The sequence below is a fragment of the Rhinolophus ferrumequinum genome, chromosome 16 (genome assembly GCF_004115265.2).
Source record: "Rhinolophus ferrumequinum isolate MPI-CBG mRhiFer1 chromosome 16, mRhiFer1_v1.p, whole genome shotgun sequence".
NCBI classification, from domain to species: domain Eukaryota; kingdom Metazoa; phylum Chordata; class Mammalia; order Chiroptera; family Rhinolophidae; genus Rhinolophus; species Rhinolophus ferrumequinum.
The window spans coordinates 17,315,001-17,336,660 of NC_046299.1; the positions used below are offsets into that span (position 1 = coordinate 17,315,001).

Here is a 21,660-nt window from a genome sequence, read left to right on the forward strand (position 1 = left end):
ACAGTGCCTGAGATGCTGTGCTAGGGAAATCTCGATTCTTCAGAGACATTTGTGGGATGAACAAATGAATCAGTTTTGCTGGTGGTCAGGGCTCTCTGCAGTCAGCTGGCTTGGACAGAGTCACACCTCTTGTGTAGAGCTTGGTTCCAAGCCACCTGTGCTCAAGCAATACGTTCCCTAGGATGTGGGGCCAATTAAGAAAGTTTGGGATGAAGTTAGGTCCCTGGGACCAGGGCTGGAGTTGCACATACGTTTGGTTTTTACAGGCATCTCCTGGAAGGACAAGGTTGCAGACCTTCGGTTGAAAATGGCTGAGAGGAACATTGTGTGGTTTGTGGTCACTGCCCTGGATGAGATTGCGTGTAAGTATGCTGGTTTCACCGTTCGGACACATTGCCCAATCTCTTTTGGTTCTCTGGGAATCTGTGTGGTCATGCCATTCAGCTTTGAGTGGCCAGGGAATATGCAAACACTGTGTCACTCAATGCTTATAGGATATGCCAAGGAGGATGGAGAAAGAATTACAGGGAGTGCGGGAGAGAAATATAGCCTGGCCCTGAGGAGTAGTGTAGCCAGGGCCGGATGCTAAATTTGTGGTGATGTCCACCTCTGGCCAATCTCTTCAGGACTGTGAAACCTCTGTGAAAGGACATTTCCTCCAAATGTTTTGTGTCTGTAAACATTTGTGTCTCTCTATAGGTGGAGAAGTGGGATCATAGGAGATATTTTCTTTTTTCTTCATATACTTTTTCCTGTGGTTCTCCAAATTCTTCACAGTGAGAATGTTCTGGAAATATTTCTACCTCAGAAAACTTAGGAACTGCAAGTTCTTCACCAAGCTTTTTGATACAAGCTTTTTTCTCAATTTTTAGATCTTAAACCACCCTCATGCAGTTATTTAGTACCTTCTGTTATCTTCTAGAATCTGAAGGAGTCTGGTTGAACCTTCCTGTCCTGTCTGCTATTTTCTGACTTGATTTGACCCAGGGTAACTTAGAAGAGGCACTGCCTTATCGTTTTATTTTCTCACTGGAGAAAGATACACTACCACTACACGGTGTCCTGTTTCTCCAATCTCCAGCCCCCAGACTTTGTCAAGTGTCTCAGTGATTTACACCCCAAATTAACTTAATAACCTCAACATCAGAGGAAATAGCATATAAAGCAAATTTTTCCTCTTTATTACTTAACCCCCCCCACCCCCCACATTCCCACTGTAGAAAACCTGGCAAATGCAGAGGAAATAGAAAGAAGAAAAAACTCACTTAGAATCCTGTTATCCAGAGATAATTACTGTTAATGTTCTGTGCATATATACTTTTGTAGCTTGATTTTTTTCAATGTATCAGTAGACTCTCAGCATATAAGCATGATTTTTTAATGACTATTAGATAATCCCATCATATGGTTATATCATTATTTAAGTATTTCCCTAAGGATGACCTTTGATTATTTCCAATTTTCCCATGATCTTATTAATATTGCAATGCTGCCATCAAAACCTTGGTGCATCAAAATTGCTGTCTTAGTTTTTGATAATTTTCTTCCTATTTTGGGTTGGCTTTTAGGGGTGGTATTCTGGGTTACAGGATATGTGCGTGGTTGGGCTTTGACCTATCTTGCTATTTTCATGCCAGAAAGGTTGTACGGTGTATGAATACGCCCATCGTTCCACACCCTTGTCAGGCCCTTACTATCTTTTTTCAAGTGCTTGTTTAGTCTGATAGGTTAAAAATGTTGCCTCATTGTTTTACTTTGAGAAGCCATCATTTAAAAATAGAGGCAGTAGGGGAGCATTTGAGATCTTGCTACCCAACACATGTCATCAATTTGACTCAAATAAACTCTTATAAAAAAAAAAATGGAGGCAGTACTTTTACACCAGGGTCTTTTGGAACTCTGATCCTCAGGAGAGAAAGCACTAAGCAACAGGAACCAGATCTGTGCTCTCTGCTGGTCCCTCTAGTTTCTCAAACATGCAGTCGCCTCACCAAACCCCGACCCTGGCTGTAGGCAGGCCCTGGACCCAGCCATAGTAGCACAGCTGACCCTTGGGTGGGCCTCCCTGACTCACTGCTTTTGTTCCTCTGCTGGGAAGCTCCACCTCCACAGGGCTCACTGACCCGTCCTTACAGGGAGGGCCTCATTTGGCTTCCCTCCTGGGTGGGTCTCAGTTTTTCCACCCTAGGTCGTTTGCCTCAGAAGGGAGACAGCTCTTGGCTCCTTCCCCTTGATTTGGGAGTGCCAGAGGTTTTTCTGCGGTAATGCCGGGCCTGGCAGGTCACCACCAGGTGGACTATTTCAACTCTTTGTTTGGAGGCATTTCTCCTGTTTTCTTACTAATAACTCCTCCATTCCCTTCTCCTGGGACCAGTGAGGTGGTGGTATAAGAAACAGTTCTGGTGCCATCACATGGCGGACGTGAGCAATTGCAGCTCAGAGGTAGAACCAGGAAGTATGGCTCCCTGCCTTTGAATCCTTCCATAGTAAGCCGTTCCCTTTCCTACAAGCCACCCCCTTAAAACCTCAAGGCAGGCAGGTGACGGGGACCCTTTTTTTCTGTTTGTTTGTTTTAGGGCTGTTCAATCTCCGAGGATCAGATGTGGAGCACAATCCGGTATTTTTCTCCTACGCAATCATAGGACTAGAGACAATCATGTGAGTGTGTCCCACACCTGAAAGTCCTTCCCCACAGCTGCTCAGAGTCCCCGTGTCCCCTTCCTGGTCCGCGCCCACCAGTCACTGCCTGACATTCCGCTGAGCTGCTTCTTTTCTCCTGCTCTTCCCTTTCCTGCCTATTTTTCCTTTCCTTTCTTGTCTTCCTTAACAGTAGGTATTCATTTATATCCTGCCTCTTCCCAAATGATTGCAATCGATGAAAGTCTGTATAGTACTATGAGATAAAGGAATAAGTAGGTGAGGACATCAGAACAAAACCGAGTGAGGTTAGCTTACAAAATTCCTGCTGCAAAGTCTTGTTTAGGCCACATATTTGATTCCAAGTTTTCTAGCAGCCAGTGAAAAGGGTGTATAGACCCAGTTACAAGGTACACAATCCAAGATCCACAATGCAAATAAACCCAGTTGTTATGAAGGTCAGCAATGACACAGGGAAACCCCAAGTCCCATGTTATCCAACCATCAGTTTGTCTTTTAAAGTTTCTTGTGCCTCCCTGCCATTGCTCTTCTATTTGGATGGCTTTTTGCATTCAGACAACATTTATTGAATGCCTGTTATGTGCTAGGATCTCTATAGGCTGCTGGGATGAATGAGACAGACAGGGACCCAGGTTAGAGTTGGGGAGATGAGTATCTCCTCGGGGATTCAGGCACACGAGTGGGGACTAACTTGTCAGTAGGATGGCTATAAGTGTTATAGCAGGGGCTTGACCTAGACTTGGGGTCAGAGGAGATTCTTGGGGGAAGCAGTATTGAAGCAGAGATTAAGGGTACATGTGAGTTGGCTAGGTAGATGAGGGCGAGGGGAATGGTGATTGAAGCATAGGGAACAGCATTTCAGAGGCTCTGGGCAGGCGAGACCACAGTGCTTGTGGAGGACCTGGAGTGGGTCAATGTGGTCGGAACACAGAGTGGGAGTCCAGAAGGTGAGCAGAAGCCACGTAAAGGGACACCTTGTGAGCCAAGTTCAAGACCTTGAGCTCTTACCCTGAGGATATTTGGGAGCTATTGAATGGGTTTTCAACAGGGTACCACATATTCAGGCTTGTAAATCATAAACAATATTATGGCTGTGAAAACTAGGATGGGTAGGAAGGCTGGAGGCAGGGAAACCAGATAGGAGGCTGTGGCACTAATCCAGCTGAGAGATGGCAGTGACTGGCCAGGTTGTAGCTAAAGCTGGACAGATTTGATGGAGATTTAGGCTACTGGTCCAAAGAGCTTAATGAAGGAGGGAAGGAGGAGCATCGAGGAGGACAGTGCCCAGGTCCTGCTTGAGGAATTGGGTGGGTGGTGACAATATACACAAAAACAGGGGACGCAGTTTGGAGAGCAGGATTTGGGAATGGAATGGGGAAGAAGGGAAGGCTGCTCGGTTTTGATTGCCAGAGGACAGAGCCTGTTGTATGTGTGTGGGTCACTGCTCTCATTCATGAGCTCTCCTTCTTCTGTCACCTCACCTCTGGCCCCTCTGCAGGCTCTTCATTGACGGTGACCGCATAGATGCCCCCAGTGTGAAAGAGCACTTGCTTCTTAACTTGAGCCTGGAAGCCGAATACAGAATCCAGGTGCTTCCTTACAAGTCCATTATGAGTGAGCTCAAGGTTCTGTGCACCAACCTCTCCCCAAGGGAGAAGGTGTGGGTCAGCGACAAGGCCAGCTATGCTGTGAGCGAGGCCATCCCCAAGGTTGGTATCCGCGCTGAAGCCCGTCTGAGCTCTGTCACACGCCCTTCCCAGCCCCTTCCCAGGTCTGGCGTCGCATGGCTTTGTCTTTGAAGCAGAGGTTGTTCAGGTAGATCTCCGGGACTGGCTGTCACGGCAGAGGTGTCATCCCCGCGACGAGCCCTTTAGGCTGGAGCCATATTGACAGGCGAGGGGCCTTAGAAGCCACTGAGTCCTATGTTTTCCAAAGTCTGACATGAGAGATGATTTCAGGTGCTGCACATTAGTATTTAGGTTGATTTAAATGTATCTGTTTTAAAAGTGTTTTAGTGTATGCTAGAAAAAACTATAACTAGCATGTGAGATCATGAAAATATATAAAAATTTTAAGAGAAAGTTGAGTTTAATAAACTAAGTTGATTTAAAGATAAAGAAAAGAAGTGAATAAGAGTCCGGGGGTAGGCAGCTGGGATAAGAGCTGTGCAGGTGGTATGATAATGCCCGAAGACTGGAGAACTTGACTCCCCCCACCTCCAACATTTTATATGTAAGGAGACCTGAGGCCCAGAGAGGCTTTGGGAGTTGGGGATTTGCCAAAGGTCAAGTTGGAGTGATAGTCCTGCTCTTAACTGAGCTTCTGCTGGGTGGTGCTAGGCAGCTGACACCTGCCCCCTCATTTTAACTAGGGCTCGGGCAGGACTGGAATCCAGGCCACTTTAGAGGTCACCTTTTTGACTGTCCTGCCCTGGGCCTCTGTTGCCAAGTGACCTTTGGCAGAGAGGACCAGTGATGTCCTTTCTTCTCCATCAAGCTGGGGAGAGCCCAGACCTGGCCCTGTAGACCTGGCTTTCCATCACACCCTGTCCCAGTCACACTGTAAGACACTCGGTTACTCAGAGCTTTCCTTCTTGGACCTAAGTGGGGATCAGGTCTGCCTTCTCTGTTTCCTGAGGGGCATGTATGTGAAAGAGACTAGAGGGTGGAGGGACAGGAAGCCCTTCGCAGGGCTCTGTGCAAGTGCGAGGTCGTCCTACCCCGTCCCCTCCCCATAACACAGGCTGGATTCTAACTTGTTCTCAAATGAGGAAGAGTTTTTCCCAGCCCGTGAAGATCAGACCATGAATAGTTGCTGACGTGTGATCCCTGAGCAACAAGGGGGAAGGAGCATGAGCCTTCCCTCGTCAGTCACGTGTCTCCCAAGACATTGGGAAAAAGCCTCCTTTGTGTAGCAGTAAAGGGGTTATTTTGGTCAAGCTTTGATCGCTTGGTGAACTCTGACCACAACCATGGAGGCTTGAAAAGCAATATCTTGCTGATGGCTGGCAGTCAGCAGTCTCAAAAGAGCTAAGGGGGTGAGGGATAGAAGAGAAATACCTTGTTTGATGTACTTTATCTTTCTGGATGAGCTCAGGCCTCTTTTGTCTTGTTCAGAGTCATCAACCAAAAGAAGAAGCAGGTCTTCGGGCCCTAGGTATTGGCCAGCTGGGTGGGTCCTGAGTGGGAGCTCTTCAGATGATTGGTCTGGCGTGTGGTGCACCGGGTGCAGGGTGATTGCCTTGGTCTTGGGTGAGGGGCCTGGCTCCGTTTCCTATGCGCTCGCCCTTTGGCTCTAGGACCATCGCTGCTGTATGCCTTACACCCCCATCTGCATCGCCAAAGCTGTGAAGAATTCTGCCGAGTCAGAAGGCATGAGGCGAGCTCATGTGAGTAAAGCAGCCTGTGCAGAAGAGGGGATGGATGGTGATCAGAAGGCCCAGCTCCCTCACCTGCTTTGTGGCCTTGAGCTTGGCACAGGTTGGAACCTCTCTGAGCCTTCTGGTGGTAATGAGAGAATGAAATAACACACTCAGTGGGCTCCATCTTTGCAAGGTATAACATACAACACAAAAGGAGATACTGATGATGATAGTGTAGGTAATAGTGATGATGGTGAAGCTGAAGATGAAGCCGGTGAAGCCTCTTAAAAGGCCCAGGTTGTGTTTGAAAACCAGTGCGAGGTCTAGAAATATTTGGGGCCCAGAGATGGCTTTTGCCAGTGGCCTGTCTTTCCCGACCCCTATGGGACAGGCATGAACCTTCTGGGGGAGCTGCGTGTGCTCTGAGGTGCGTGGGCCCCTTCCTGATTGTGCCCGACCTACTGAATGGCCCAGGAGCCCTGCCCCTGACAGTGGGAATTGTGGCAGGCTTGTCACAGGGAAAGCCTGCCTGTTGGGCCCTGATTGCTGATGGTCTGTGCCCTGCAGGTGCAGCTCTCAGTATTACGTTAGGGCTGGGCTCTGATGTGCTCATCTGATTCTCAGTAATAACTTTAAAAATGTCTCCATTGTTTGAACAGATTAAAGATGCCGTTGCCCTCTGTGAACTCTTTAACTGGCTGGAGAAAGAGGTTGGTTCTTAGTCTTTGTTTAATTTTTGGATATAGATTGTCCAGATTCTAACCGTGATTCTCATGCGATTCTAACCCTGACATCCTCCATGCTCTGGTGACCATGAAATATATGACCTTGATCTGATTTTAGCACTCTCTTTTAGAAGTAGTTCTTTGGAAATTTGTTGTGTGTGTATTTAAAAATTCTTCAAGTGTAGAACATACTAACAAGAAAGAAATTCCTTAACAGAGTAGGAATTTTAGGTTAAGGAATTATCTTGTAACTAAGTGGAACTTAATTATAAGGAAAAATGACTCATGACAATATTATAGGCAAACTGATTGTATTAAAAGAAAAAGATCTTTGTACATTTTGAACTTCAATTTAAGCCATTCAACTTTTTATATTAAATTGACTCTTGGCCATTAGTTTCCTGACTTCTTTGTGCTATTATTATATAATATCATATTCCCTTTAAATATTAAATAACTTTTTAAAAGTAGCTTAAATTGGGAAAAAGAAAATACCACACTTACTGCAACCAGTAAAACTATTATTCCACATCTGGCTATTGTTCATCTGTGTAAATCATTTTTTCAGTATAAATCATTTTTACATGTTTCTCAATGTACAGATATGATTTTGTTTATTTTACTAACTTAGTATCATAGTGTGAGCATTTTCCATGTACTTTGAAGCTTTAAAAACATGATCCAAGTGGAGACTGTATTTAATGATTAGACTGAGGTATTTACCCATTTCTCCTATTTTCAAATGTTTAGGTTGTTTTTAATTTTTTGCTATTAATATTAAGTTGGTGCAAAAGTAATTGTGGTCTTTGCAGTTATTTTTAACCTTTTGAACTGCAGTTACTTTTGTACCACCTAATTGTAATAATATCATTGCATTTATCTTTATTATTTATTTGGGATGACTTTCTTAGGATGATATCCTAGGATGGGGTGCTTTTGAATTTTTAAACTTAGATGTAGTAAGTTTTGGGAGGTTTCAGGATGTGGTACTGAGGTAAAATAGTTAAGTGAAAAACTAAACCGATAGAAACCTTTCTACTTTCGATAGCTTTGGTGAGAGCCTTTGGAAATTCCCTCCTGGTGAAAGATGAGGCATAAGCTGTGTCCTATAGATTGGACAGTTGAGACATGGGAATTGAGGGAAAAAAGTAAGCTTTCAGTGTACCCCCTTTAATATGTAGGAGACACATGAGTTATCACACCAGACGATTTATAAACATCTTCCTTGTTAGGTGCCCAAAGGTGGCGTGACAGAGATCTCAGCTGCTGACAAAGCTGAGGAATTTCGAAGGTAAGGGTCTGCCTGGGGCCCCATGAACCTTGTACTCATTTCCTTGGTGAGTTAAAGGAGGCTGGGAGGGCCCTGGTTCTTTGCATATCAGAAACCCTGCAGCCGCTCTGCTCTGCACCCCTCTGTTCCAGGCAGCAGGCCGATTTTGTGGACCTGAGCTTCCCGACCATTTCCAGCACGGGACCCAACGGCGCCATCATCCACTACGCGTAAGGCCTGGGACGAGCACGCTGCTGGGCTTCGCTGCTGCTTCGGCACAGGAGCCTGCGCAGGGGAGAGTGTTTACAGACGCCCCAGTGCCCCCCTCTGCGTGACACTGTTCTGATATGGGAACTAAGACCTTTAAGCTCTCGTTTTCTCCAACTCCCCAAGCCTCTACCTTTTGGGAGCTTGCTCTTGGGCTCCGATGTGTGGCACTGTCAGGCTCCACAAGGTACTCAAAGAGTTGTCCCGCCCTCCTTTCTGAGGCTGCAGAAGCTGTAGTCATAGCTGTATTTATAGCTGTGTTCATAGCCCTTGAATCACGATGATTAGAATTTTCTAGTGTGTTTCCTGATGGCAGCCTTCTGGATAGACTAGCCCCAAAAAACTTCATACCAACAACACTTGTCACTAGGTTGTGGAGTAGCCTCTTATGGGTAGGGAGATAATAGCAACCTCTCTTCCCTCCCTGTGGGCTTGAAGCCTGGCACCCCAGCCTCTGGGGCTTTTTATCAGGTGACCTACAAGAGCGCACAGACCCACAGAGCCGAGTGTCCCTGCACTGTGAGATAAGAGGGGTGCTGACAGGTTTAGAACGGATGGATCTGCCTGTGGAGATGCTGGGAAAGGGACCTGGCGTGGCCGCCCACAGGGCCCCAGCCTCGGCTTTGCCCCGTCAGGTGGTTTTGCCTTGTGTTGGGCACTTTGAGTTCTTTGCTTCCTGTCTGTGATGTGCAGTCAGGGAGGGAACACTTGGTCGGTCTCCCTCTGCTGTCCTTGGGCACAGGTTCCCCCACACCCCCTTTTTATAATTCCTTTAGAGTTTTTAGTCTGGGGCAAATTCTGAAGCTGTTTGAGGGAGATGGTCACAGCTGTGAGTGCACAGTTCTCTCACGTGAATGTTTCTGTTCCAACATTAAAATAGCAAGAGGACTTCAGCTTTTGTCTGATGTTTAACTCAGGTGATGAATTTCCTGGCTGGCTACTATCCTAGAATTTGCACATAATCAACACATTAAAAACTTTCAGAACGAGGGAGGAGAATTTGCTTCTCCTGTGGTGTTTCTTCATGGCAGGGCGCTGGAGCTGGTCCTGTGTCTGGTTGGAATGGCTGCTGACGCCCTTGTTGCTGCAGGGGTGGGTGGTGCCTGGAAATGAAGAAGCTCTCTCAGCTGCAGCGCGGAGACTTGGACTGCTCTCGTCCCTTTTAGCTTTTCCCAGTGCAGTGACACTGTGTGGAAAAGGCACAGGGAAAGCAGATCACTTTTTAAAAATACCTCACGTTCATTTGGAAAAAGTGCTACAGCTTAAGAGCATCACAATCCACTCCTTTTCCCAACAAAAATCCCTTGAGTTTTTCTTCCAGATTGAGACACTTACCTGCCTTCTGGTGGTCTGAGAACAAGTAGGGAGGCCCCTAATGGGGTCAGGACTGAGGGAGGGATATGGAGGCCGAAGCAGGGGCCCGGGGACCCCACACCCACAGACAAGTGCCCAGCCTGAGGCTGGGGCCCGGGGCCCGCCTGCCCTGTTCCCAGTTCCCAAGGCTAGTTTGGTCCTGTTGTGTCTATTGATTATTTTTGCAGTTTTTAACAATTATAAACACCTGTTTTGTTCCAGAGACGAATGGAGATAGATATTAAAAAAAGAATGTTATTTTACCTTTTCTTGAGCTTTTTATCGAGTTGTGGCAGTAGCCTGACTGGGTCGTCGAATAGTAGACGGTTAATATGAATTGTAATAATTAACTTATTTGGTAACTTTTTTTTTTGATATAGTCTCAGACTTATATAAGTTGTAAGAATAATATAAGTATGCCCTCCTCCTGGATTTCACAAGTGTTTACATTTGGAATAATTAATTTTTAATTAACTTTCTTAGGCCAGTCCCTGAGACGAATAGGACCTTGTCGCTGGATGAGGTGTACCTCATTGACTCGGGTGCTCAATACAAGTAAGTGAGCTGGGGCGGCCACACAGCATAACTGGTGAGTCAGGACGGTTGAGCCAGGATGGGGACAAGCTGAGCTCCAGCCGAGAATGCTCAGCTCGTCATCTCATTCGGTGCCGGCCCCTAATAGAGTCGTTCCTATGTCTTGTCCTTTTTTTCTCCCCTACTTGAAATAGCCCAGTTGTGACTCTCTTCCCACAAAAGACTGTTTGATAGAAACATTTTAGTCCTTTGCTGGAAGTTTAAATTAAATAACTGAAAGCAAGCTCTTAGAGCCATTGGAAAATCTGCCCCAGCCCAAAGCTGCCTGCTAGCTCCCTGCAGTTGCCACGGCCTAGGTCCTTGTGGAGTCGGGGCTTAAGTTTGAATGAATGAATGAGAAACGAAAGTTGCCCCTGCATTTCCTTCTTCATGTCTTGCTGCTTTTACACTCATCTTTTAGATTGGTTTCTTAGAGGAGAACGCAAGATTTGGTAGGGTCTTGATGTGGGGCCCATGAGAAGGGGCTAGGGTAGGTGTTGTCTGCACTAAGAGAGCACAGACAAGGCTTTTAATGTCCATTTGTGGCTGCTGGCCGACCTAAGTATTAGATGAGCTTGGCCAAGTCCATAGGGACCACAGCTGGCCTTGGAGGTTGGTAACAACAGCCAAGAGCTAAGGGTATTGGGATTGCTTGGGTAATGGTGTCAACTTTGGTTCACTTCTAAATTTCAGCAGGATTCCGGAAGTTATCCTTTCTATGTCAGGGCTGTGTGTTTGGGTATTTTTAGGGGCCAATAAACTGCTTGCTGTCCTGACAGGAGGAATTGGGAATTTAGTCCTTTTTTGCTGGAAACAGACTCGTATGTACTTTGTCCTCCCTCTTTCTCATTCATAATCCCCGTGATGGTGTCTCCCGTGAGACAGTTCTCACACTGTAGTCCAAGAATGTGTGTGTCAGGGCCTGACTGACTTCCCTGCCAGGACATTGGGCCATCCTTGCATTCACACTTAGTCTCATTTTATTTTGTATAACAACCTTATTGAGATATATATAATTCATATACCATACAATTTACTCACTTAAAGTGTACAATTACTGGTTTTTAATATATTCACAGAGTTGTCCAATCATCACCACAGTCAGTTTTAGAACATTTTCATCACCCCAAAAAGAAACCCCTTTTCCATCTGTAGTCACTTCCCCTTTTCCCTATCCAGGGAACTGCTGCTATACTTTCTGTCTCTGGATTTGCCTATTCTGGACATTTCATATAAATGGAATTGTATGATCGTACTATATTAGGGACATTTCACATACGTGGAATTGTATGATCATATTCTATTCTGGACATTTCATGTAAATAGAATTGTATGATCATATTATATTATATTCTGGAGATTTCATAGACATGGAATTATATGGACTTCTGTGTCTGGCTTCTATCACTTAGCATGATGTCTTCAAGGTTCATCCATGTTCTAGCATGTGTCAGTACTCCATTCCTTTTCATTGCTGAATAATATTCCATTGTGTGGATAGACCGCATTTTGTTTATCTTTTCATCAGTGATGATTTTCACCTTTTGGGTATTATGAATCATGCTGCTATGAACATTTGTGTACAGGTTTTTGTATGCACAAGTTTTCAATTCTCCTGGGTATTTACCTAGGTATGAAATTGTTGGGTCATAGGGTAACTCTTTGCTTAACCTTTTAAGGAACTGCAAACTTTTCCTAATTGGCTGTACTATTTCACGTGTCCACCAGCAGTATATGAGGGCTCTAATTTCTCCACATCCTCATCTGTCTCATATTTGAGCAAAAGCTTATTTTGACTGAAAACTAATTTGCCCTTTCTTTTGGAAAGGGATGGAACTACAGATGTGACCCGGACCATGCATTTTGGGACCCCTACGGCCTATGAGAAGGTAAGGTGGATGGAGCAGAAAACTCAAGAGGCCCTCTCTGCTTTCTTAAGAGCGTTGCTTTTATGAAAAGGGATTGTATAAATAAGTAAAAATTACATGTGGGATAGTAAAAGAGCTCATTACAGTAGAGACAGGCTTATCTGCTTTATGAGGTCCATTTAATTATTGGAGCACTTTTAAAAACATTCTGTCTGCTAAGGTCAAAACAGCTCAGATTCAAGTTTAAACAGCTTTGGCCTTCTCCTGAGTCAGGAAATCTCTTTGGAGATGGGAGTGGGATAATGAAATACATGCTTTTTACAAACAGTATATATATTTGATTCTGAAAGCCACCTCCTTCTTTTTTTCAAGTTCAACATTCCTATTTGTAGGCTCAACTCTTTAGGACCCCTCTGCAGTGACATACTCTGCTTAGTTTCTGGTCCGTTTGGCAAGGAAAGGAGGAAACAGCTGTGAGGTAGAGAGAGGTGTACCAGGAGTCTGGAGACTGGGCTTCTGCTGTTTATTGGCTCCATGACCTTGAACGAAGCACTTGGACCATCCATAAAAATGGGGATAAATGTACCCATCTCCAAGGTTGGTTAAGAAGGTTCCATGAGCCCAGCAAGTTCCCAAATCATAGTCATTGAAATCTGAGCCCTCCAGCAAATGTTGTGTGAGTCTCTGAGTGAATGTCGGGGAACTCCTTCAGGAAGTTTACTCCAGGAAGAGGATTTCATGTGATGCAGAGGGACAGATTTCATAGCTTTGGTCCCTTGCCTTGTCCATTTATAGGTACCAGCACCTTAGAAGAGTTTGACCTTGGGTCCACGTACCTTTGGTGTGACTTTTTTGCTGTGAAAATAGCCCCAGATCTGATTACTGGCAAGCCACTAAGTTTCCAAACAGCTCCTTGCTTGTCCGGGCAGTAGGGATAACCCCTGAGTCTAGCATGATGGAAGGGAGCACAGATGGTGAAGCACGACTGCCTGTCTGAGGCCAGATGCTGCCACTAAGGGCCTGCACTACCCAGCATGCACCTCGTCTCCCTGGAAAATGCGGATGACAGCAGTGCCTCTGTCACGAGGTGTGGGGTGAAACGTACAGTGCCTGGCCCAGAGGAGTAGCTCAGTAATGTTAGCTAGTGTCATCAGTCCTTTCTATTTTCCCAGTTTTTCTAAGGCTCAGATGACACAGAGTGTGTCAGAATGCTCATTATAAGAGATAGATCTGTGGGGTCATCTCTCTGACAGTTCTCTTTTACTAACTTAAATTTCAAGATTTTCTGGAAAGTTGGTCCCAAGGCCAACCTTTCTTTCCACCAGACTTTTTTCTCGTCACTTTGATTTTCTGTGTGGTATTGCTAAAAATTTGTCAGAGGCAAGGTTTTCTGAACTACCAGAAAGCTACAGGACCAGAGCTCCCATGCCCTCTGTGCAACATGCCCCCTGGTTTTCTTTGGCAGGAATGCTTCACATACGTCCTCAAGGGCCACATAGCTGTGAGCGCAGCCATTTTCCCAACCGGAACCAAAGGTAGGTGGTTCCTTCTGTCATACGGCTTTTTCTTGTTCAGGCATCAAACACCTGTCAGTTTGAGTGAAAGGACATGTCCCTCCCTGTCTGTGTCAGCCCCCAGTCCACTTCCGGCCCAACTGGGGCAAGGGGGTTGCTGCATGCAGTGTGTCTCCTGGACCCACTGACTGAGCTCAGAGGGCCTCCCAGGGAGCCAGGCTTAGGGTTGGGCCTGGTGTTCGCTGTGTGTGTCTCTCCTGAGCACTGATGGTGTTGGATGACACAAGCAGGTGGCTCTCAGGAGAGGACAGCAGGCATGAGGGCTGCAGCACCTGAGTGGTGTTTGGTGCAGCCTCCGGTCTGCTCTTCAGCACCGCGCCAGCGCCTCCTTTCAGGACCCTTGGTGGGATTTATTTTATCGGAAGCTGATTTTAGATACATACCGCCTTGCTTAAGGACTGGTGGGTGGGGCATTGGACGGGTAGTTGGCAAGATCTGGGCCTTGAATCTGAGGTTGGGCCTGCACTCCTCTCCCTGGGTACCAGTTTCCTCATCTGCTGGGCCTGCCTGCCTGCTTGCAGCCTGGTTAGAATCTCATCTTTGTAATTCTGAAACCTCAGGGTCCCAGAGCTGGGAAGGGAATGGCTGTGTCACCTAACACAGCCCTTACCTGCTGCAGGCGACCATGCCCCCTCATCAGCATCCTGGGCTAATGATCCTCCAGCTTCAGACTGAGCTCTGACTGGCTGAGGAGCTGTCCTCAGGAGCTCTGATTGTTAGAAAGTTCTTCCTTGTGCTGGGCTGAAATCTGAGCCCTCCAGTAACTTACCTGTTTTCTGTTTCACCCTCTGGAGCCAAACATAACAAATCTAATCTCTAAAGTGCTTTGCAAATTGAAAAGTATTGTACAAATATCATCAAGTGGCTCTTTGTGTCTTTCAGGCCACCTTCTCGACTCCTTTGCCCGCTCAGCGTTATGGGATTCTGGCCTGGATTACCTGCACGGAACAGGACATGGTGTTGGATCTTTTCTGAACGTTCACGAGGGTCCTTGTGGCATTAGTTATAAAACGTTCTCCGATGAGCCCTTGGAGGCAGGCATGATTGTCACTGATGGTAGGTGCCCCTCACATAGACGGGGTGCTTGGATCCTCCAGCCTTTTTGAAAGCTCTTTATTGTTTTTTATATTTTAATTGTTTTAAACTAAATTGGAAACAATTTCCCCTTCCTGTTACCTTGAATTAAATAACAACAATATCAACCTTTTATAATTATAAAACCAATACATGTTCATTGTAGAAAAAGTGAGACTGGAACAGTGTGAAGAAGAAAATGAAAATCATTTGCAATCCAACCACCCAGGGGAAACATGACTTAATATTTTGATATGTTAGCTTTTTATATTTGTAATATTCCTTTTTTTGTCATCGAGCTTATCCTGGAACTATTGTCTGTGTTCTGCTTTCTAAATATATTTCCTTTTCCCATATCATTACCAAATTTTTGTGAATGTATTTTAATGCCTGCATCATTATGCCGCACCCATATGTACCACGATTCATTTGGGGGCCACCCTTCCCCACCCCCCATTCCTGTCCGCCCTCCCCTGCAGTCGGTTTTCAGGAACTGCAAAACCTCCCTTTCGGTACCTCAAATGCCTGTTAGAAATGGCCTCATGGGAGAAGGGTGCATCTCTGGGCTCTTGTGTCTGGATTGATGGATTGACGGCCCTTCATCTGTTTCTCCTCCCCCTTCAGGGCGGGGCTGTCATCCCAGGAGGGAAAGCTCTGTGCGTATTTCTCCATGCTGGGCTGCTTCTCATTTGGGGATTTGGTTTGTTTTAGAGCCAGGGTATTATGAAGACGGGGCTTTTGGAATTCGCATTGAGAATGTTGTCTTGGTGGTTCCCGTGAAGACCAAGGTGAGTAATTACGTATTTATTCATTTTTAAGAATTTCCTTATTCCTTAATGGGGAAGATGAGCCAAGACCTTCCCCCGATATCAGGGCCTCTCCTCTCCAAAGCCGGAAAGAGAATCCTTAATGAACTGGGACCCAGAACGAGTTCACGGAGCCCCAGGCAGACTCCTACTTGACGTGACCTGGGCTGAGTTACTAGAGGCAGCGTCTTGTCACGAATCTCCTCTTCTTGGGGGTGCTGTTTAAAGGCCCCGTACAGACCTGATTCCATTTTCAGGCCTGGAAACTGTATTTTTAATAAATGCCCCAGGTGATGTTTATCAGGCCAAGCTGAGGAACGCTGAGTTATCCCCTGGGTCAGGCCCCACGGGCAGGCAGTAAGACAGGTGTTTCGCCGTCGCCCTCTCCCCCATCGTGTCACCAAGAGGTCACAGGGCTTTAGGTGCTAAGCTTTACCTAAAAGACTTTTTGCTCCTCCTGCATTGGTGACTATGAAAATTGAACAGATGGAGGGAAGTGGTTTCCTAAGCTTCCAACAGGGTTGATTGGAGGGATCTGCCCTCTGCTTCCGTGTTGAAGTCACTGTTCTTGAAATTGACCCCACGCCACTCCCAGAGACCCAGCTGTTGTGTGTCCCCGCTGGTCCATACTATGTAGAGTGGACATGCCTGTTGCCTGCCACCTTGGGCCTGGCTGGGTCAAGGCAGGGCCACATGGTTGACTGTTAATAAAATGACTTGGGGGATTATTCCCCTGCAGAGTCTTGAGAACCCAAACTAGTCATGCGCCTGAGCCCAGATACTCCCACACCCGGCCCCTCCTTCCTGTCCATCACAGGAGGCATCAGTCTTGTGGACCTGCTGCTGGAAGCCCCTCGGCACCGCTTGTTGGGCTTTTCCTGGTGGCACAGACTGTTTGCGCAGCGGAGCCGCACCTGGCAAGTGGCATCAGCTGATTTTATCGTGCCTCCTGTGCCGGTTAAAAATGTGACCAGCTGGTCATTTCTTGATTCCCGGTTAACCTGGCTCTGAGGAATGGTCATGGCTGGTGGGATGGCCTCATGGTGGTTCATTGTGGTAAAGAGGGGTAAAGCTTCTGTGTTCTTCCTTCTCCCACAGTATAACTTCAACAACCGGGGGAGCCTGACCTTTGAACCTCTAACTTTGGTTCCGATACAGACCAAAATGGTGGATGTGGATTCTCTTACAGACAAAGAGGTAATGAGAGAGTCTTAAGGGAAGGCAGAGAGTGTGTGTGTATGTGTTGGGGGGCGGCAGGTGGAGAGCTGCGCTACATTCTCTACTCCATTCGCACTTTTTAAGTCAGAGGTGTAGGCCCTTGAGTCTGATTGTCCTAAGTGTCCTGAGCACTAGGTGCTTTTCCTGTATTTGTTGGGCCAGCAGGTAGAGGTAATCCTGCTCCCCCGCCATCGTGGGGCTCTAGGGTTTTGTGGCTGGGAAGTGTGTGGCATTGTTTTCCTGGAGGGCAGGAACCATAGCTGCCGTGAGGTGTGTTTAGCAAACGTGGGCCATGTGTCTTCTCCAGAGAAAGCCAGATGGGTGGTGGGGCCTGTTGGCTGTTGCACATACCAGACTGTTTTATTCCATGAAACATTAAGGAAACGAGAAGCAATATCTATTATCATGTAGATTTTCACAACACAGAGGTGATACCTACCATTTCTGGTCACTCTGGGCTGTGACCACCTTCATAAAGCAGAAACACAACAGTGCTCACCAATCAAGCTCAGAGTGTTACAGGTCTAGAAGCCCCTTCAAATCCTAGGTGGGTCTCCAGGCTCACGAGGCCAGGGAGGTGGCAGCTCCAGGAACCTGGAGGAAGACTTGAGGGATCAGGTAGGTGATCAAGGTCAGAGCAGAGACCAGCGTCAAAAACAGGGCAGGAACTGTCAGCCCTGGACAGATAACACAGTTCCCAAGCCAGAGAGACAGCAACCAGGACACAAACTCCAGAGCGAGGCAAGTGGTCGGAAGTGCTAGCAGAAGCGAATGACTGGCAGAGCCAAAGGCAGGACAAGCATGGCGGTTACTCAAGAAAGAAAAACATTTTGTTACCTGAGGCAGCCACTGGTCTCACCCCAGGGGCCTTCAAGTGCTTCTTGAGGCAGGAATGTGTCCTCAGTGGGCCTGCTTGGGTCTGGTGCTTGGCTGGCACTAAAGGAAAGTACCTCTGAGACCAGAGGAGTCCCTTCTACAGAACTGGGGCACAGGGTACTCCCAGCAACAAACCTCTTCCCCCTTACCCACCTCGCACATGGGTGACAGGAAGGTCACCCACTACCTGCTTAGCTTTCTGCTGTACTTGGACACCTCTGCTTGGCCATCAGTGCCCTTGGTTCAGCCAGACGTTCCCTCCACAGGACCTAGACGGGCCCTGCGTGCTGGTGTATTCAGCTTGTCGATGGACGCAGAGCAGGGAGCAGCCTGTCGGTAGCACAGGTTCAAGTGTGTGTCTTCAGCTGGAAGAGACCTGCAGTGGTCTGGGGGCTTTCCTCCTGCCCCGTGGGCAATGGCTCAGATGAAAGGGCACTAGAATGCATAGGTGGGCACAGGAGCCACCCTGCTTAGAGGCCTGTGCCCCTGTGTCGTGGCTCTCGGGCACAGCTCCCCATGGCTTAGCAAGGGATTCTCCAGTAGTCAGTCACTGCATACTGTGGGAAGCCCAGAGTCATGGCTTCCTACCCAGTGATTCTAGCTCACGCAGTCCCTGCTGGCCACATAACGTGTGCAGTCAGGAGGCATTTCTCCCAGATGCATTCCACTTTATCCAGGGAAATAGTGCATGAGGAAGGTTAAGGGAGGCCATTTTTCCTTGAGGGAGGAGGAGTTTTGTTAACCTGTCACTCACAGTCTGCCTGTGACACTGGCCATAGATGGCTCTGTCTTATCCAGGGTTCATTACTGTATCTTGCACACTCAGATCACTGAACTGTTCTTTTGGGCTATTAGTTTTTATAGGGCAGTTGTCTTCTTACCCTGGATCATAGCACTTTCCACAAATAGCAGTAGATGACAGTATTTAACACTAAGCAGAGCACATTTATTATCTCTTTTAGCAAAAGGGCCCCTTTCCCGTATAGCACTCAGTGAGTCTGGGGCTTCATTCCGTTTGAAGATATGATAATATCTCCCAACAGATTCTGTTCATGGGGCTTTTGAACTACCTGGCCCTTTATTATCTCCCAAACAGACTATCTTAGCTGTCACTTTAGGGAATGTTGGGCTTGGGTCAGCATTCCCATCTTTTGTCACCAGATGGCAGCAGGTCTTTGGTTGGACAGGAACATGGGCAGCTGTAGACTGTTGGGGCCTTCAGGATGTTGCTCAGGCCCCTCTGAGGTGTCCCCGCTGCTGCCCCACCCACCCCGCCCCATCCGAAAGGGCCCTGGGAGTGGCCCAGGGTTGGCGGCTGCGGTCACCTTCACTGTTGAGCTGCTTTGCACGGCAGGCTGGCTTGTAGCCCGGCTTGGCCTTGCTGCGGACATAGCAGTCTGCTTCCTTTAGACACTACCGGTCCTCCACGCCCAGCAGGGGCTAGTAGGCTGTTACCGGCGGGGACTGGAACCCTGGCTGGTCAAAGCCAGTTGGCAACACCACCCCATCTATTGGCCCTTGTGCCTTGAGGCCTCTTGTACCCAACTCGACTCCTTAGCCGGCTTCGGTACCTGGTCCAGACCATAGTCCCAAAGGCCATGCTTTTGTGACACCACTGCCTCCCAAATGGTGTTCGGCTCATACAGCAGCCACTCTCACGGTGGTGTCAGTTTTCCCAGCCTCGCGGCCCTGGGGGGCCGGTCAGGCCCACTCTGACAGTGAAGAGAGAGGGTGGTTGTCTACAAGATAGAACTGGCTCCACTCCAGCCTTTGCCTTCCTCCCCACCCCCCGCAAGGGGGAGATTTCACGCATTTCGGGCTACAGGACTTTTACCATCAGATCCAGTGAACCAGCCCCCACCCAGGCACCAGGGCCTGGTGGCCTCCTTCCTTCTTAGCTCTTTTTTGTCTCCTGGTGTGGTGGCCACATTCAGTTGAGGGTCTGAAAGTCAAGCTTCCTGCCACCCTGCAGCACCACCGTCCTTGGCCACCAAAGGTTTGGGGTTTGTCTAGACAGCCACACTCGGGGTTTATTCAGCTTGTCAGTGGGTGCAGGATAGGAAACTGGGCGTGTTGGCAGGCCAGCTCCAGGTGTGTCTCAGCAGGAGTCTTCACCATGGTCCAGGGCTAGTTTTCAGGCCCCCTTTTTCCTCCCCCACCCCAAGATGGCTCAGATGTGAGGAAATGAGGCCACTTTGGTGTGTGCAGGAGCTGTGAGACCCCCTGCCCCCTCTGTCTTGTAATGGCCCATGTGGATGGCTTCCAGAGTCCTGTCAAAGGCAACACCTGGTTACAAGTTACCCTCTACTCAGGGAAGCCCCAAACCATGGCTTGTGATTAGGTGTTCACGGTTCCCTACGATCATGGCCAGTCCACATGCATAGAATAGTCCACATGCATAGAATATTTTTCACCATAAGCAATGTGGCCTCGTCCCATCTATCTCCAGGGAAATAGAACCCAAGGAAGTCACGTGTGCATGAGCAGGGTGAAAGGGTTTTGTGCTCCTTTCCTCTCGTCTTGTGATCGCCGTGCGTGGGGCCTGTGGTGAAGGCATTGTGCTGAACAGGTCTGGTCGTCTTTCTCCTTGTAGTGCGACTGGCTCAACAACTACCACCTGACCTGCAGGGATGTGATCGGGAAGGAACTGCAGAAACAGGGCCGCCAGGAAGCTCTCGAGTGGCTCATCAGAGAGACGCAGCCCATCTCCAAACAGCATTAATACCTCCATTTACAAAATGTTTTTATAAAATGCTCTGGGGAAAGGAAGAAACCTGGCCAACCCCTGACGTCTTTTCCCTTTTCCTCTCCTTTCTTGCCTCCCCTTTTTACTTTTAGACTCTAAGAACTGAAAATCTTCTTATCCTCTTTGATATTTTTCTTGCAAACACCTGATCTTTTATGATTTTTTTTAAATTGTTGAGAATGAGCCAAGAATAAAATTGCTGCACCTGAAGCAGGGTCCCCACGAAGCTGAACACTCATCAGGGGAGACGCCCCAAGAGCCACCATGAATTCTCTGGCCAGAGATGCTGAAACGATAAGTGCTCTGTACGGTCAAGTTCCAGGTGCTAGTAGTACATTATTCACCTTAATGCTCATGGGACTGTATTTATAATTAGTGAATAAAATGTCCGAAGATGCTTTGTCTCAGCGGTCTCTTTCCTCATAGCGCTGCCATCCTGCATGTCAGGCGACCTCATCCCCAGGGCTGGTGGCCTCTGGGATAGACGTTTCTAGGTGGAAGGCCCACTTTGAGGGGAGGTCCCTGGCCTCCCTGCATGTTATCTGGCTTAATTGTAAGCCCCTTCTTCTTTTCTCTAGAAAACCTAATATTTTGGTATTTTTATTACCAGTTTTTTTTTTCTGACTTTAAAATGTCATTGATATACAGAAAAACAATGAAAGATAATGTAGAAAGAGAGTCTTCCATGACCACCCTATAGCAGACATGGCAGATGTCTCACCCATAGCACCACAGCTCACGTGGTCTTGTTGCTTGTAGACAAGGTGCTTTCTCTTGACTTGCAAACGTGGGGCAAGTCTGTGGGGCCAGGAGAGCTAGTGTCCCTGCAACCTCAGACCGGCAAGGCTGGGGATGGGAAAACAGACTTCCTCGCCCCTTGGCTGGGATGTCCCAGGCATGGTCTACACTGTCTCCTGGGGTTTCCCCGTGGGATTGAGCCCTAGTTGTCCACTGTGGTAACTCGTTTAATAACACACCCTTTATTTTCTCCCTTTTGGTGTCTCTCTTTCCTTTCTCCCACAGTTTTTCCTGGGACAATCCTCCAATAAATTACTTATATGCAGGTCCTTGTCTTAGGGTTTGCTTCTTTAGGAACCCAATCCAAGACATACCCTGGAGATATAACTGCTATTATCTGTTACATGTTTTTTGCCAATTTCTTTGTAGTCAGTGTTCAGTAGCATATAGAATAAAGTATGCATTTACATATAAAAGACTACGAGTATACACACACACACACACACACACACATACCCCTTCTACAAAAATCAGGTCATTCTGTACATACTAT

At 47.4% G+C, this 21,660-nt stretch overlaps 1 protein-coding gene across 1 annotated transcript in view; it reads left to right on the forward strand.

Moving 5' to 3' along the window:
- XPNPEP1 (X-prolyl aminopeptidase 1) overlaps positions 1–20,766 on the forward strand; it is a 48,646-nt gene extending 27,880 nt beyond the window's left edge. The window contains exons 8-21 of the mRNA XM_033130916.1: positions 267–362; positions 2,577–2,658; positions 4,157–4,367; positions 5,957–6,046; positions 6,679–6,729; positions 7,977–8,035; positions 8,167–8,244; positions 10,118–10,189; positions 12,036–12,096; positions 13,541–13,610; positions 14,532–14,705; positions 15,435–15,511; positions 16,628–16,726; positions 20,217–20,766. Of these exons, the coding sequence (XP_032986807.1) occupies positions 267–362; positions 2,577–2,658; positions 4,157–4,367; positions 5,957–6,046; positions 6,679–6,729; positions 7,977–8,035; positions 8,167–8,244; positions 10,118–10,189; positions 12,036–12,096; positions 13,541–13,610; positions 14,532–14,705; positions 15,435–15,511; positions 16,628–16,726; positions 20,217–20,345 (1,349 nt within the window). The 3' untranslated portion in view covers positions 20,346–20,766. The remainder of the gene's footprint in view (positions 1–266; positions 363–2,576; positions 2,659–4,156; positions 4,368–5,956; positions 6,047–6,678; positions 6,730–7,976; positions 8,036–8,166; positions 8,245–10,117; positions 10,190–12,035; positions 12,097–13,540; positions 13,611–14,531; positions 14,706–15,434; positions 15,512–16,627; positions 16,727–20,216) is intronic.
- The last annotated feature ends 894 nt before the right edge of the window (positions 20,767–21,660 follow it).